Raw genomic sequence first — 17,604 nt, forward strand, 5'->3', positions numbered from 1 at the left:
TGAAGATTTAAAGTAATTGTTTAAATAAATTTTTATTAGAAGTGCTTTTAGTACGTATAATGATCAAAAAGGACCCACCCACACCGTACCCACCTGCATCTCTCTCTCTCTCCACTGCCCCAAAACACCAAGAGAAAAAACCCAGATCAAGAATTTTTAAACCAAAAAATCAACTCAAACCCAGATAAAAACTGTGTTGTCATCAAAGAAAACAACAAGAAGGATATCAAATCCAAATGAAAATTTTGTTTTCCTGTGGTTTTGATTTGAGTTTCAACTTTCCCTTGATTTTGGTTTCCAAGAGAAGGTCAACGAATTGTTGATGGATTCAAGAATCTTTTTTTGTGTGAAAATCGTTGATCAAGGAGGGTAGATGCCTGTGTTGCTATCGATTTTGGTCCTCCACAATTCGCATACAGATGTTTGAAGATAAATTTGGGGTTTGGATCTTTTGTGGTTGGAGTGGAGATCACACAGCGTGGAGAGCTAGGGGCGTTTTTTTTTTGTATGAATCGAGTTGCAGACACAGTCGAGTTGCAAGAGAGACGAAGAAGAATCGAGTTGAAAGGGGATAAAAAGCTGTCAATTTAGGAAACTATTAGGGGTATTATTGGAAACGTGAAAATTCATTTAAAAGAACCAGCTGTTTTATTTTTGAGTGATGCTAAACAAATGTAAAATTAACTGAGTACACCCTATTATCTAAATATACCATATTATTTAAATTAAAATATAAAATTAACTAAGTACACCATATTTGACTATACAAAATACATTTGATACACCCTAATATACTATATCACATCTCATTTGTCACATCATATTTTAATTTCTTCTAAAGCTTTTGTTCTTCACATTAAAAGGAGTCAATTTGAACAAATCTGGGGTTTTTTTTTTGGTTCTGCAAATTCCCTTTTTTTTTTACTCTCATCTCAATGGGGTTATGATTTAGTCTTTAAATAATGAATTTGTTCAAACTGGGACGGTCTAATAGCCACTGCAAACTTGGTTCAAATGAAAACTAATTCCCAAATGCCTTCTTATATTTGAACTTTAGATCCAACTAATATCTTCAATGATTGTTACTAATAGTTAGATGGTCTTTCACTTTCAGATTTGGTCTCTTAATAATTTCCTTAACCTTCATCTCTAATGGAGGAGTTGTTGGGCAGCAATGGAGGGCTGTTGGTCCGCAAAGGAAAGGGCAAAGGAACAAACATTCAACGATACCTCTTTGCGCCACCGCCAATGCTCGCTGCGTTGTCAAGTAATATGTTTGATTATGGTTGGATATGGTGAGTAGGGTGTACTTACTAAAATTATATTTGTTTCACAATTCAACATATCCTTTTTAGTCATTTTATATTATGATAAATTAGTCATTCAATAAATAGTTTGGTAGTATGGTGTATTCAGTTAATTTTAAGGTTCAAAGCACCTTTAAGAAGTAGCGTGTTGGCGGCTTTGAGATTCTGCTATGGATCACCGCAGTTTTTAAAATAAGCAGCCTTCAATTGTTTTACCAAACGCTTTTGTTTCCATAACATTTTTTATAAGCTGCTTATTTATTAAGCGCAGCAATCCCAAACGCCACCTTAGATTGGTTTCTAAAAGAGTTCCTCTCCAATCTTGAGAGCCATGGGACATTATAGTTAGCGCAACAGGAGAGGTATTTTTGTCTGCTAAAACCACATGGGAAAGGATTGAGACTAACTGTAGGTTTCTAACCACCTCAGAAAGAAACTTGTGATGATTTGGACCTCTAAACACATATCTAAGTTATATATACAATATAGCACATACATACATGCATATCATATAATTGGTTCTGGAATCTAATCTGCATTTTATTTTATTACTTATCAAACTCTACAAACATATTACAACCATACCGGTCGACTGAAGAATATGATGCAGAGCATGTTTTATTTCCTCTCACACATGCAGACACTGGAAAAACTAAGATAACAAAATGATGGAGAATCTAACACTACTGGCTAATACCAAGAAGAAGGAAACAGAAACTAAAAGAAAGAAAAACGCATGAAATGACCTTCTGCTTAAACCAGTCGATCAATTGGTGCAATTAGCTTCTTCTATGAATGTGTGGAAATAAGCATCTAGGAGTAATGCACTTGTTTTGAAGTTGAGCTTTACAACTCAATGCTGGAGGGAATTATTGGGCTGACGGTTTGACCCTTCTGGTGATTTTCTGTCACCCTCCAATTTCCTGCTCATCCTCTTGTACTCGTTATACTGCTGCTGCTTCTTCCCCATTCTAGACAAATCATAACTTATTAATCCACGTAAAATAGAATCATTATCAATTCTACTCTTCTGCATGGTCTTGCGCCCGCCATAAGAATCTGTTGCTTCCAAACCACTGACATGCATTGACCAAATAAGCATGACCATCAGCACTGAAACTCTCATGAGTAGACTTGAATCTGCAGCCATTGATTTTTGATGCCCAGATTGCTAGCTAAGCGCTTAATTGATTATAAGCAGAAGCACTTAAGCAGAAAGTAGTGTAATTCCTTCTATGACAAGCCCAAATTTATACTAGCACAAGAGCAGAGTTGGCTCATGGCATGTAGGGCTGTGCGACCGTACAGGGCCTCCAAAATTTAGGGGCCTCCAAATGTTTTTAAAAGCCTAACATTATATTATATTTGTGGGTATGTGTATTTTTTTGTATGTAAAAGAAGATTGAATGAATGTGAGTATGTGAAAATAGATGAATGATGATCTTGATTCTATTTGTAGGTCCTAATGTAATTGATGCCACATATTTCTATTTAATTTATGATTTATGAATTTTAAAATTTGAAAAATTGTTGTTTAACTTATACATATAGGGCCTCATAATCTTTCTTCGCACAGGCTTCATATCTAATGGAGCGGCTCTGCACAAGAGATCTCAGCAGAGAGAGATTGGTCGATTGATTAGACTAGTGTTTATGGTACGGCGTCCACAAGCTGACAAATCCAATGTGGAACTTCGGCTTTGTGCAATCATATTGTTTCAAACTTTGCTGCTATATTAAATATCTTCTGGTATATTGCTCTTTGACCCCTCGGGAGCATATCTTTGTGATATATGCTTAATGGCTGGGTGCCATCATCACACTAGTAGCCCGATCAATTATATATTATTAGAGATTAACGTTTTCTTGAAAAATTGTTCGATACATAATAAGAAGTTTGTTTTTACAGAATGCGGAGTTCAAAGTCATAGCCTAACAGCATAAGTAGTTATGTAGAGACATGGATGTAATTCTTAGATCCATGATGGTACGTCTCTAATGTTGCCAACATTTTCTCATTCCTCTTTGCCCTACTCTTTCATGCATTTCCTCTAAAACCACTGTGCTCTAAGTCATGCACACTCTTGTACAAGCTGCACTTGAAGGAGTAGGGCAAACCACTGAGCATATCTTTGTGATATACGCCGCATACTAATGTATCTTGCCCACTTCTAGTGTTCAACATTTGGCCATTTGCTGTCATTTGTCTTCAACTCCATTTTATTTTTCTTAGGGAAGTCGTGCTTTTTGGTGGGCTACTGCACAATCCTACCAAATTTCTTAAAATATTCAGCTAGTGATCTGAGACATGACAGCAAACGTTTCTTTTATTTTCTCCCATGAGCTATTCAAGCCTCTTAAGAATTTTGGTTTCATTCTCAAGAACCCACGCATTTCATGTATTTAATCTCTTAAGGCCAACTCAAATATTTTGTGATTAAATATTAGTACTTCATCTTTTGACTAGTGGACAAGAATAATTTGTGATTAAATATTAGTTGTGCACTTCCTCTTGTATTTCACCCATATCAATTTTTAAAGGGAAAAGTTTGATGTGTAGCAGGCATCACTTTTGGTGACGAGTCATTTAGGTGTGTCATCATATGACAAAAGGTCTGGACTCGTACCCATGACCATCCCAATCTTCATCCTACCACAACCCAAATTTAAATAGGCAGAGGAAGCCCCATCTTAATACATAATTTTGGAATTTTGGAATTAAAATTCTTATTTTAAATATTTGTGGAAAAGGATTTAGGAAATAGTTTTGGATTTAAGAAATAAATAAATAATTTATTTATGCCTCATTTAAAACGGTAGTTTGCCAATGAGGTCTAGCCTAGTGAAAAAGAACCTTGACTTCCAAATCAATCTCAAGTTCGAACTTCCATGGCATATTGGTATTGTGTGTATGAAAAATTCCCTCCTTTTTTTAGTTTAGTGTATGTTTGATAACCATCTCAATTTTAGTTTCTTGTCTTCATTTTTTTGTTATGGAGTAGAAGAAAATGAGAATGAAAATGGGAGTGGGAATGAGATTAAAGAAAAGATGAGGAGGAGGATGGGAGGGAGGTGTAATAAAAATGATATAACATGCTGCATAAGCTTTGTATGAAGCCCAAAATGAGAAATGAAGAAAACACCTTTAACTAACTGGGCCCGGATCCTCAGGTTTGGGCTTAGCAAATACTAAGTTTGCCGGTCAGGAAATCACAAGATGGGTTTAGTAAATAGTAAATTTGGGTCCTGCATAATTTCCACAGTCAAAATGCACATAATTTGAACTTGAAGAGCCCAGTGAGGACATAACAACAACAGAGACAAACCAAACCTAATACAGTACTTGTTGCATATTTTAAGAAATAGAAATGTTGTGGCCCTAGGCAGACCCCCCCTCCCCTTCCCCGAACTAAGAAGAAAGATTTAACCCGTGCAACCGAGGTTTTAGTTTCGATTATCCCTTTATTTAATATCACTTATATAAAAAATAAAACAGAGAGAGAGAGAGAGAGAGAGAGAGAGAGAGTTGAGGGTGTCATACTTCTTGTCAACCTCTAGAGACCACTTGCTTCCCGAGAAGCTTTCGAGTTGGAGCAACACCTATCTACATACGCTGCAATTCACTAGTTTCCTTCTTTCTAAAAGTGGATTGAATTGGTCCAAATTTCGTCAATCCTTGCAGATGGAAAGAAAAACAAAACCATAATTAGGGAAGGTGATTGGACTCCCAATCGTTGTTGTTGTCATCCCATATGTCATTCTACATGTCTTTCAACAAATAAGTTCTTTTTTTTTTTTTTAATTGGTGCATGTTTAATTAATGTCAACCTACTTATGTAACCAAGTTGTGATACTTTACCTAAAAATGGAAAGGGGGGCTCAATCTATGAGAGGATCCCTTGTGGTGCGTTGTCGTTTCCAATCGATGACGACGGACTAATTGGATTATGACTATATTTATATAATTTTAAATTATATTTGAATGTGTGCAATTTTCAATTATAATTAACAACGTAATATAAATACCGTAAAGCCAATAAAAGTTTAATTAGTTGATTACTTATTTTAAAGTGTGCTAACTGTGCACGCGTGGACATAATAAATACTTCCAAAACTGAGATTGTGTCCATCTTGTCTGTTGTCCTATTACTACCGCTGCTAATAGTGATAGCTGCCCACCAAAAAATAATTAGCCACAATTTGTGTTCTTCATTTGACCGTCCTACAAATTGAGCTGAGGCAACTGGCTGACTTCAAAGTGCGTCCACAACTGAGAACTAGGTGGAGAATCAGATGATGGCCAAGCGAAGTATGCTCTATATCCAAGCTTAATCACCTTCTCTCCACTGTGTGTGATGTCACACCATCTAGAGTGAAGCGGTCCAACCATATTACTCGACCTTTATGAGAAAAAGGAATTGCTCTGCGTTGGGGTCTCACAGGGCTCCATCGATCCTCAATACAGAGGATTCTCTTTTCTTGTGAGAGTGGTGTATGAAATGAGCAGTTGAGTCAGTTCTGAAATATAATATCAATAATTCTTGATGACTTCACTACTTTCATACTTGTCTTTATTATCTTGGTATGTATCTTTCAAAACTTGATAAAGATCTGTATTACTCATGTGTCAATTAATTAAAAATATTAATTACATTTAGTTTAATCTTTTCATGCCGATTATATAACTAGTGATTCCGGTTTTCTATTAGACTCATTCCAAGGGACAAAATTCTTGTTAATTGGTTCATAATTAACATGTTAACAACTACAATATATCTTCAAAAATATGTATAGAACTCAAAATTCCAAACCTTCTTCTAATAACATAGGCATGCATGCATATAATATCAGTGGATTGTCCCACACTAGCACTTCTAACTCTACCAAGCCTAGTGGAAATTTCCAATAAGAATGATACTTATTAGAGTTAGGTACCATATCTTATGTCAGGTCATATATATATATATATATATATATATATATATATAGCTTGTTGTTGAAGGTATAGGATTGCTATGTGCTATATGCGCCATTTTGCAATAAGGTACGATTAATCAACAGACACTTTTCTCCATAAATATACAAGCTAAATCTATCATTGAGTAACAATATTTCCATTAAAAGTGCATTTATTTATGTTTTTGATACATGTGATATTGGGGAGTAGGAAATCGAATCTAAAACTTCAAGTACAAGAATAAATTAATATTCTTAACCACTTGAGCCAGTTGATTTATTTTTTTCATCCAAATATATCAAAGACAACCGCCATATACACACACGTATAACGGTATAAGTTGATTTAATGATGACGGGGGTCAGGTCCTCCAGGGCTCACTCTCATCGGCACCTCATAATATCTGTGGTGGACAAGTGTTGCCATGCTACCTTGATTTAATCCTGGGAATGATATTTTGCTCTTGTACTTATAATTCCTCAGAGGCCGAGTTTCTGCACTTGTTGCTGATAGAAGCAAGACCACCACAATTATGCACAACATGAAGAAGCAGGCAAAATTAAATTTCCTCATTCTTCTCATAATTATCATTTGCAAGTAGCTTGCTCGAGAGCTAGGTGTTCATAATAATTACACCAGTTTGTGCCAATTTATACTTGTTGTTCATCGTATTTATTTGCTGTATTTTTTCTTCTTTATCTGATTTATAACTTAGTGGAGGAGGTGGCGTACCGTGTACATATCATTCTTATGCAATCAGTAGCTGTCGTATTGTAATTTATACGTGTGTTGGTTGTCGTTTTTCAGTTGTCTCGATCACTAATAAGATTTTAAGGCCAAGCCTGTGTCATCTCTGCATTAATTTATTGTAACCTTGTCACGTATAGATCAGATTAGCATTGGCCATGCAGATGAGGCTTAATTATACTATAATTAGGGCTTTAAAAAGTAACACCTCTTTCTGATCTTAACTGGATAAACGAAGGTCGGCACAGCCGCACACGGATTAAAATTTCCAATGCAAAACTAGTGGCGTGGTCCATATTCCATGCAGATTCATTACCACTGTGATCGGTTGACAGTTGATGACACGACAATTAATTACTTTAAACAAATGGATTAATATATTTTTGGACGGTTAATGAGGTAACTCATCGTATTGCTGATGAGCTAAAACTAGCTAGAAAAAAATTATAATGGGTGGAGTATCTATGTTGATGCCCGCCCATTCTCATTTGGATGCAGTTTAATGGAAACCACCTCGGATATGAAATGACCTCAATGGATTATGGATAAGCCATGTATAAGATACGTGTAGATTGATTCTCCGATAAGTATTTAATTGTTAAGGATTGGTTACATATTTTTGATCTTTGCCTTTAGATTGCATTCATTAGATGTTGTCTAGATTAGAAATATGTAACCAATCCTTAACATAAAATACTTATTGGAGAATTCTTCTTTTCTCCTTCAATCTGCTTCTCTCTTCATCTTCGCCTCTCAATGGGGAGAATTTGGTTGTTTTGAGTAGGTGAACTCAGTTGGTTCTGTTCCTTCATATTACTTTGGCTCTGCATTTGGTTTGGTTGCTGCCATTTAATTTGTTACTTGTTCTAATCAATCTTGTGTTATTATGTTCCTAAATCCTAATAGAAATCCGTACATATATACACATAATCTTAAAAAAAATGCTGAAACAGAGAACAACTTAATGAAGATCTGTTGCTAATGAGCAGATTAGACATTGTTCTCGCTTCTAATTGGTTAGATGCTTGATGCAATGGAAAAAATAATATCAGCAGCAGCAATATTAAAAGTTTTCTTTCATGAAACGTGCTTAGCATCTGTCAAAAGATATGTTCTGATGAAATTTCACAGAATTTATGTTGCGGAACTGGCACTGAACAAGCCTTGGTCAGTATATTACTTGCCTCCATAAGTTAATTGAGAGGATAATATGGCCTAAAGTTGAGAATAAGTGAGAGCAAGCAAACAAACTTCTTTTAAGTCTTCAAGGCTTCTGAATCACAATAATGGGAAACTTGAGGCTCAAGCACCAAACCTTTTTTCCCGATGTGGGATTCGCACTCTACATAACCCTCGTGTCCATTATCCATATGCATTTCTTTTCATATAATGCCAGAAAACTGAAGGTAGGCTAAAAGCTTGCTCCTCTTTACTTAATGCATTTCCTGTTTGTTATGGGGCATGATCTCCTTGTCCACGTTCTGTCTCATATATATACTTTGGACAAAAGCTTTAAAATTTGTCAGTACATATAAGTTTTGCTTTTAAGGTTCTAGACAAATCCATCCGGACCTACCATGCTTGGCTTTCACAAATCAAGGCATCGGATATCTGAGACTGAGAATTGGGTGCTATAGCCATCCCCTGCAAGATTAAATTTGAAACTCTCAGCCAGTCAGCTTCTCACCATATATATAATATCACTAAGGAAAGTTGAGACTTTAATTTTTCGAACTTCTACTTGCAAGTGTTCTAGTGGATTTATATATGCAACTACTTATCATGGCTTCAAAACTCAAACAACTGTGCTGCTTCTTTTTGTTGTTGTGCAGTTATTATATATTTCAAAAGTACTAACGGGTGTTTGACTTTGTTAATTTAGCGATGATGGTTGCATTTTCTCTGTATAACACTTTGAAAAGCAGCTCAATTGAATATTGAAGGTGCTTCAAGCATAAACACAAATAAAAATGATCACACGAACAAGATAATAGGGGAACCTACTTGCAATGCAAGCTTCATATTGACTGTGCAAATTGAAAGAAAAAAAAACAAACAGATCAACCCTGTGAAAAAAGCCCTCCCCACAACGTAAGTTTTGAGGGAATCTTGAATTGCAGAGGTATCTGTTTTGTAGATTATGTTAACTTATGCTGCAAAAGAACAAGTTCAAGCTTTGTATGTAGATCAAACGCTGATGGCTTTGACTTATGATTCTGATGTGACTTGAAGCAACTTATTCGTAGAACCCGGTATATGCAGAATTCAAGTTGGAAAAGCAAGATAAGACACCATTTGAAATTGAATAATATATTTAGTACAGTTTATCTTATCCTTAATTGTCACTTGTAAATGAGCATTAGCTTTCGTTTTTGGCTGCTAATAATATAAAACTTAAAAGTGCATGTTGTGAGCCAATCATATATAATATCCTTGTAGTAATCCTCATTATGAAAGAGAAAACATTCTGTTTTGCAGATTTCTTTCCCATCATATCATGATTTTGAGAAAGCGATACTTCTTTACTCTACTCCCTACCATTTTATATATAATATACCTGGAAAAAGGAACAAAATTACAAACAAACAAAGATGGATTCAGGTAATATATTTATTGCTCAGCAGCTGCTGAACCATCAACAGTACATTTTTTATTTTAAAAAAAGAACAAAACATGAATTATTCATTACATGACACTTCTCTATGCCATGATCGATGCTCAACGATCATAAAAAGTTCCCTCAAGTTTCAACAGAGTTTCCGATTTTCATTTCGACCAAAAATGAAAGGTACACCCTGAAACCGAAACATATGTATATATGCTAATTAGAGCCCTCGAGCTCTCTCATTGAGGTTGTATAGTCGTCAACTTTGGAGTGATGTTGTGGATCGGGACCTCCCGGGCTAATTCGTTTGGGTTTGTAACGAGTTTGGTTTGCGTCTTGTTTTCGCAACCAAACGTTGAGTAATTCCCTGGCACTTCCAGCCAATGCTTGGCCAGAACTGGTTAAGTTGCTCTTCTTCCCCAAACTTGGATTAAGAGGACGAGTTTCAGAAGTAGAAAATAAAAGCAGCAGCATTAGTGCAAACCAGACACAAAATCTCCACCTAAAAAGCATTTTTCTCTAATGGTTTTTTTTGGTTGAAAATGTTAGGCTTGTAGTAGAGACTCGAATGGAAGAGGGTATGATATATATAGAGCATCAAGGTGTTTATTTTTTGTGTTATTAAACAAAGTGGGTGGGAAATGGGACCTCAAAAGCTTCTTTTTTGTTTTGTTTTGTTTTGTAATTTGTAATTTGTAATTTGTGGTGTGATGCTTCTTTTGTTGTGTTTTGTAATTGGGTTCTTGTACCTTGACCAACTTGTGTTGTTTGTGCTCCTTTTCACTAATCAGAAATAACAAATACCGACCATCATCTCTGCTGCTACTTAAACTAAATCTATCAGCTGGAGATATACTTAAAAGTGTATAAAATTTCATCTCTTAGATCCTCATCAATCTGTTTGTTTAGCTCTTTTAAGCTTTAATAAATTGACCAATTTAGCTACATACCTTGTGTTGGAGCCTGGCCTCAAAACAAGTTAATACCGCCACTCATTTGCCGGCCAACAACAGATCGATGCATCATCATATCATACATCACTCTCTCTCTCTCTCTCTCTCTCTGTGATTAAAAACACTGAAGATGATCACGTTTTTAGGTATTAGATTGCAAGATACCACTTGTGCATATGCCATATCAATGGAATGTTGACTATTCTCCCCTGCATCTAAGTCCTTGTGCAGTAGATAATCCTAAATAGTATAGCCGAACGGCTGTACCGGGCCTTTTTTAAGAAATGGGTCCCTTTTAAAAAAATAAATAGTTTCGCCGCCGGGCTATATGTGGGTCCCTTTTAATTTTTTAAATAAGTAGTATAGCCGGGCGGCTGTACGGATTAAATATAATATACTAAAATAGTATAGCCGTTCGGCTATACATGGGGCCCTTTTTATTTTTTTAGTAAGCAGTATAGCCGGCGGCTGGACTGGACCTTTTTCAAAATAAATAGTATAGCCGTGCGGCGGTACGTATTACATATAATATAATTAAAGAGTATCGCCGTGCGGCTAGACTGGGGTCCTGTGATAATTTTATTAATACATAGTATAGCCGACCGGCTATACTGGGTCTTTTTAAAAATAAATGGTATAGCCGTTGCGGCTCGACTTATTAAATATAATATATTTGAACTGTATAGCCGCTCGGCTATACCATTTTTTAAAAAATAAGTAGTATAGCCGGAAGGCAATATCTTTTTTTTTTTTTTAAATAAGTAGTATAGCCGGTCGGCTATACGTATTAAATATATTTTAAAGCAAATGAAAAAGCCCTTTGTAGAAATTGGCGAGCCTCACCGACTCATCCCTCTCTACTTAAAAACCCGATTGATACTTCAACTCAAAGTCTCCCTCTTTCTTCCTTTCGTTTTTCCGGTTTGCCCTTTCCTAGTAATTAAAGGGTTTCCCGGCATAAATACCAAAAATCTTGTGGACTATCAAACCATATGCTATTTAAATTGCACAACTTTTAATAACTTTCACTCAAAATTTTCCTTCTCAAGTGCCTAATTTTCTCACCAACCAAACACAGCAATAGTGAGTAGTGAGTCTAGTGACATACCCCTCAATCACCGACCCAAACATGCCCATCTGCATCAGTTGCAAGGGCAAGACCTTCATCCGCGACGACATCACCAACAACCTCGCCTGCTCCACCTGCGGACGGCTCCAAGAGTACGACAATTTGGTCGACCAGTACGGCGGCATCAACGGCCCCACCGGCACCTTCGTCTCCGTCGGCACCACCGGCACCGGCAACGTTTACAGCTACAAAGAGACCAAAATCTACGAGGCAAGAAAGCTCATCGACGACGTGTCGCTTAGGCTGGGATTTTCGCCCTCCGAATCCGACGACGTCAAGAGAATGGTTGCGACAATCACCGAAGGTGAGTACGGCCAAGGTAATTGGTTCAATGTTTTCGTTGGTGCTTGCTCCTATGTTGGCATGAGAAGAGATAACAAGTCCTTGCCGATCTCCGAGGTTGCTTCGGTGATCGGCTCCGATGCCTATGAACTTGGTAGGATGATCATGCGGGTTGTTAATTTCCTCGATTTGAAAAAACCCAATTTTCCAGAATTCGATATTGTCAACTTGTTCGAGCGGACGCTTAGGAATTCGCATAGTTTCGCTGATGTTGAAGGGGATAAGGTGCAGAGAATGAAAAAACAGGGCATATTTTTGATACATTGTGCCATGAAGTGGTTCTTGACCACCGGGCGTAGGCCGCTTCCAATTGTGGCGGCGGTGTTGGTGCTCGTGGCGGAGTTGAATGGTATTAGCGTTAGGATTGAGGAATTGGCTAAGGAAATCCATGCTGTTGTACACACTAGTAGGTTGAGGTATAGGGAGCTTTTACAGGCGCTTGTGAAGGTTGCACAAGCCTTGCCTTGGGGGAAGGATATTACAGTTAAGAATGTGGTTAAGAATGCCCCGTTTGTGATTCAGTATATGGAGAGGAAGGCAATGTCAACGCCGAGTAAGAAGAAGGATTCGGAGGGCGGTGTTGGGTTGGATTTGGGAGATGTTGTTAGAGATTGTTTGAGGAAAGATATTGGAGATGGGACTGATATGATGTCCTTTGAAGATGATTCTGAAACAGAAATGGAAAAGTTAAAGCTTGCACACCAGTCTCGGTATTTTGAGGCAGAAGATGGTGGGTGCGCATTGAGTGTTGACAATGTGGATAAGCTGAAACTTTCACACGAATGCTTATCCATGATGTACTCAAAGTTTTTGGATGAGGTTGGGAATGTTAAGTCGTCTGGGGGGTTAAAAGAGGTTCGTGAAAGGAAAAAGAGGCGGGGTTTTGAGCTCCATGCTTGTACAGAGTGGTGGAATGGAAAGTCTGCATTGAGCAGGAGGCTTCTACTTAAGGAGATATTGGAGAAAGATGTAGGATTGGATGTTGTGCCCCCATCTTTTGTTAATGGTTGCGTGACTGTAAAGAAGAGGAGAGAAAAGATAAATGCTGCCAAGCTGCGTATTGATAAAATTATGCATCCATTAAATGCTCATTCTGGTGACAGTATCGATACTCGCACTACTGAAGATGTACATAGTACGAAGAAGAGAAAGAGAGCACGTGGTATTGATTGGGAAGATTTAATTATTGAAACTCTTCTCCTTCATCGAGTAAAAGAGGAGGAAATTGAGAAGGGGTGGTACAATGTCTTACTGGAATTACATGTGTTCAACTCTGGGATTGTGTGAGAACTTCTGACATGGTGAAACCAGAATCGGTGGAATATGCTCACATGCCTTTCCAACTGCACGATCAAAGTGACATTTTTAATCTTACATCTGATACAATTATACAAGCTCTCTCCTGTTTTGAAACAGAAGATTGGCAATTACATTATAATACATACTGGTTCTTCCAATGGGACCTCATTCTTTTGTTACAAAGGTTATTATTAAGAAAGGAAATTCTTTTGTCTCGAAGGTTTATCATTTCTACATATTTGTTGCTTTTTATGTTACCTGGCTCGTTTTTGGGTGGGGTGGGGTGTGTGGGTTGGATTCGGTCATGAAGAACACAATACAATACTGTATTGGCTGTTCTTTAGGGAACTTTAATAGTTATGGGCATATTTATGTTTCATCGTGTATTTTGCAATTGCTAAGTGGCATTTATATCGAACCTCAATCTTCTTGGCAGCGAACTTATTTTCTCAGAACCATCTTTCTAGAAATTTCACCTGGTGCATATTCTTTAATCGGCCATTTCATGCTCATGTCTAGATAACTAGCCATAACTCTGATCTGTCCAAACTTTCTTGAGTGATAAATATAAAGCTGTTTGCTTTTTCTCGACAACATTCTTAATCTCTCTCCCTAAACCAAGTTTTTCTTTATATTTTTCTCTGGTGCAGTGAGGTGTATTAGTTTCTGTTTTTACACTATGAGTAGGCTAAACAGCTAAGCAAACTAAATGGTCAAATGAAACCATAGAATCAGTGCAATGCAGGTTTGCTGTATGAGTAAGGCTGAGCTGATCACTTAAGTAAGCTTCATTATGCCTTAACTCTTAAACAAATGGCAGTTGAATTTGCATTTCTTGCTCTGCCCCTGTTTTTGTTGCTTCTACACACCTTCTTTAAACTGTTTGTTATGATTTCATTTAACTGCTTACATCTTGCCTGCGAGACGAAATTTATTTACTGGTTAGCTGTAAATGGAGCAATTTTCAGATTTCAAAATTTCTTATGAACTTTGTAATAAGAGAAATCATTAAACTCTTAAATCTATGAACTTTGCTGCAGATGGGGTTCACCGCATATTTATGACCCATGTGTCCCATTAAGTGCATCCTGTACTTCGTAAAATGTTCATAGCTAATGTTCATTTGCTGGATTGTTGTGAGATTGAATAGGCAATTCGTTTGATGATGAATTAATTTGATTAGGAGCTTATTCTTGTGCAAGTATTGTTTCCATCCTATCTGGTGTCATTAAACCCACTTCATATGGTATTAATTATCATCAACTGAATTTTTATTTTCCTAGCAGGCTACGACAATCAGAAACCTTATCAAAACAAAGCCGTTGATTTGGACAAGCAATGGATGGGGAAAAGAAGAGAAAAGTAAGCTTCCCCAAATAGGAACTGAGGTTGTAAAATGATGAAATTCAGGCACCTACTGGACTTTGGCCTGCTTGGCTGTCAACGTGCAATTACTGCCCAGCAGCAAATGCATCAACCGGAAAAGTCTTGGTGATGCCAGCAAGGCTCTTGAAGTGAATCTTTCCAGTGGGCTGTTCATCAGCAGTTATTTCACTGACTGGTGGCCAGAGCATGAGTTCCTTGGCCTTCACTCCCTTGAGCTTCTTAATCCTCTTCTTTTCAATATAGCCTTTAATTTCAGAGTCATAACTCACAAGCTTACTGATCAATTTGAAGCTGTGTTCGACCTTCTTCTTTTGGAGGATCCACATGTAGCCAGTGCTCCTCACAAACCCGACTTCAATCACATCGGCCAGGGGCAAAAGCCCAAGTGGAAGTTCAAACTCTTGCAGCAGCGCGGTCGCCAACCCCAGTCCCTCTTCGTGGCCCTTCTTGATGATTCCTCCTTCCTTCTCTGCCATGATTGAACCCTTTTTCTTCTTTAAGTTTCGAAGAAAACCAGTGAAGTTGTAAGTACATTTGGGTAAGGGGATTAATTTATACCAAGTTACTGCATGCATGGGACAAATAGAATGGAGAAACCAAGGTAATTTTCATTGTAGTAGTCCCCAAAATTTCTCTTAAATCCTTATTTTATGATCCATGGGATGAAGCCCTGGAGGCCCCAAAGTGTGTTGTGGTCTTCACCACCATGTTGCTGCTTTTGTTGGGTCCTATTCTTCCTGTTCGTTTAAGACAATTGCAACCAGACAATGAGCTGCCCAAATTCAGTATGGGAAAGTAGGCGTATCGTATCGATGAGCTTTGTACTTGGAACTGAAACAATGTTGTAATCTAAGATTAACTATCGATTAAAACTAGGTGTGTAATGGCCATCCAACTTAAGCACACTGTTGAAATTTGTCCCAATGCATGTAGTAACTTTGTATAAATTAACCCCTTTGCCTCAACCAAACATACCCACAACTTCACTGCTTCATTTGAAACTTTAAGCAAGCAAGCAAGAAAGACACTCAGTCATGGCAGAGAAGGAAGGAGGAATTGTCAAGAAGGGCCATGAAGAGGGACTGGCATTAGCAACTGCGCTGCTCCAGGAGTTTGATCTTCCTCTAGGGCTCTTGCCCCTTGCCGATGTGATCGAAGTTGGCTTTGTGAGGTGCACCGGCTACATGTGGATCCTCCAGAAGAAGAAGGTTGAGCACAGCTTCAAATTGATCAGTAAGCTTGTGAGTTATGACACTGAAATTAAAGGCTATATTGAAAACAAGAGAATTAAGAAGCTCAAGGGAGTGAAGGCTAAGGAGCTCATGCTCTGGCCTCCAGTCAGCGATATCATCGTTGATCAGCCCACCGGAAAAATCAACTTCAAGAGCCTTGCCGGCATTACTAAGACTTTTCCAGTTGAGGCATTTGCTGCCGGCCAGTAGAACATGTTGTTGACTAGCTAGCAAGCAAGCCAAGGTCCCGTAGGTGCCTACATATCATCAGTTTACAACTTCATTTCCTTACTTGGGGAATAATTTCTCCTTTTTTTTTTTTTTTTTTTCAATTCCCCACCGCTTTCGTCCAAATCCAGGGCTGTATCATGATATGGTTTCTGATTGTGGTATCCTACTAGAAAATAAAAATTAAGTTGATGATAATCAATACCATAAGGTGTAGATTTTGAGTTTTGTTCCCAAATCATCTTTATGAATTAAATGTATGAACTAAAAATCTTTCAGTATCACGATGATAACACCAACCACTTATATTATAACACGTGTTTCATTATAAATATAAATATATCGCTTACTCATATTATAATGCGTAGATAATTTCCTAAATATATAAAGTCCAACTTCCTCATTCAAATGCTCAGACGTAGGACAGATATCGGTTGTACCAATTAGAAAGGGATTGTTACCAAAAGTCGTTTTCTTAAATTAAAAGTCCCGGATCACGGTGCACATGAATTTGGAATCTCACTTTATATGGTCCTGCAAGGCAAAGATATGCAACTAGGCCTCTACTAGGGCATATTTCACCGACCTCCCCTCCACTCCACCTCCCTCTCTCTCTTTCCGGGAACCAGGACTTGAAGACCAAGTCAAGCCCACTCCTTTTTTCTCCTTCTCGAATCTCAATATCCATATTATTATCAAATATGGTATCACTTCTTTATCTGGCTAATAAAAAAATTGAGGCTACATATATCATATTTACAATCTTATTTTTCGTTAAAATAAAGATAAGAAAATTCATTTACAAACTACACTATGATAAGTAAATATGTTACAAATAGTTTATTCGATAAGAAAGCGATACATTAGACACCGAGAGTGTTCACGTTGTGAGATGTGAGAGTTATTATAGGCCGTGTATATATATATATATATTACGAAGGAACACGACCTAATTGTAACTCATTTTTCCAACTTACCAACGGGGCTATGTCTATCCACGAGCATTATAGTACAACAACTTGCACATGTGACATGTAATAAAGTTGTAAAGATGATATACATGATGGAATCCATTATCCATGCATATATTTATTAATTAATGGCTATATACATAATGATGTCGATAATTAAAAACATTTTAATAATAATGACGATGATGATGACTATATGTATGGCGTTAACAACTATGGCGACGGCCAAACTGGTTTAATAATTGCAATTAAAAAAATAAAATAAATATCCATTGTTATTTCCTGTACACACCAGAGTGACTTGACCAACACGGTTAAGTCCTTACTTAGACAATATATTACTTGTATAGGTAGGTTATTAGAAATTTGAAGCTCATCAGAAGGCTTGCACATCAACTTCTAAGCAGTTGCTGTGCACTTTCACTGAAAGCAAGATCGATGGTGAAGA

General features: G+C 37.3%; 3 protein-coding genes across 4 annotated transcripts; 2 read left to right on the forward strand and 1 right to left on the reverse strand.

Annotated features, from left to right (window-relative positions):
• Positions 1-11,411: 11,411 nt before the first annotated feature.
• LOC103324940 (POLLEN-EXPRESSED TRANSCRIPTION FACTOR 2) lies at positions 11,412-15,344 on the forward strand. Of its 2 annotated transcripts, none has more exons than XM_008227056.3 (2): positions 11,412-13,523; positions 13,990-15,344. In XM_008227056.3, the coding sequence occupies exon 1, from the start codon at positions 11,699-11,701 to the stop codon at positions 13,325-13,327; it is 1,629 nt and encodes a 542-aa protein (XP_008225278.1). In that variant the 5' UTR covers positions 11,412-11,698; the 3' UTR covers positions 13,328-13,523; positions 13,990-15,344. The 2 variants fall into 2 exon arrangements, with proteins under 2 accessions (XP_008225278.1, XP_088905306.1); XM_089049180.1 differs by having other exon boundaries at positions 14,626-15,344.
• LOC103324984 (uncharacterized protein At5g01610-like) lies at positions 14,791-15,300 on the reverse strand. The gene has a single exon (XM_008227107.2). It carries the CDS (start codon positions 15,298-15,300, stop codon positions 14,791-14,793), a length of 510 nt encoding a protein of 169 aa, XP_008225329.2.
• Positions 15,345-15,753: 409 nt separating the features above from the next.
• LOC103324985 (uncharacterized protein At5g01610-like) lies at positions 15,754-16,417 on the forward strand. The gene has a single exon (XM_008227108.2). The coding sequence runs from the start codon at positions 15,760-15,762 to the stop codon at positions 16,165-16,167; it is 408 nt and encodes a 135-aa protein (XP_008225330.1). The 5' UTR covers positions 15,754-15,759; the 3' UTR covers positions 16,168-16,417.
• The last annotated feature ends 1,187 nt before the right edge of the window (positions 16,418-17,604 follow it).

Source organism: Prunus mume, linkage group LG3 (assembly GCF_029339155.1).
Source record: "Prunus mume cultivar Tortuosa linkage group LG3, ASM2933915v1, whole genome shotgun sequence".
In the NCBI taxonomy this organism is placed as follows: domain Eukaryota; kingdom Viridiplantae; phylum Streptophyta; class Magnoliopsida; order Rosales; family Rosaceae; genus Prunus; species Prunus mume.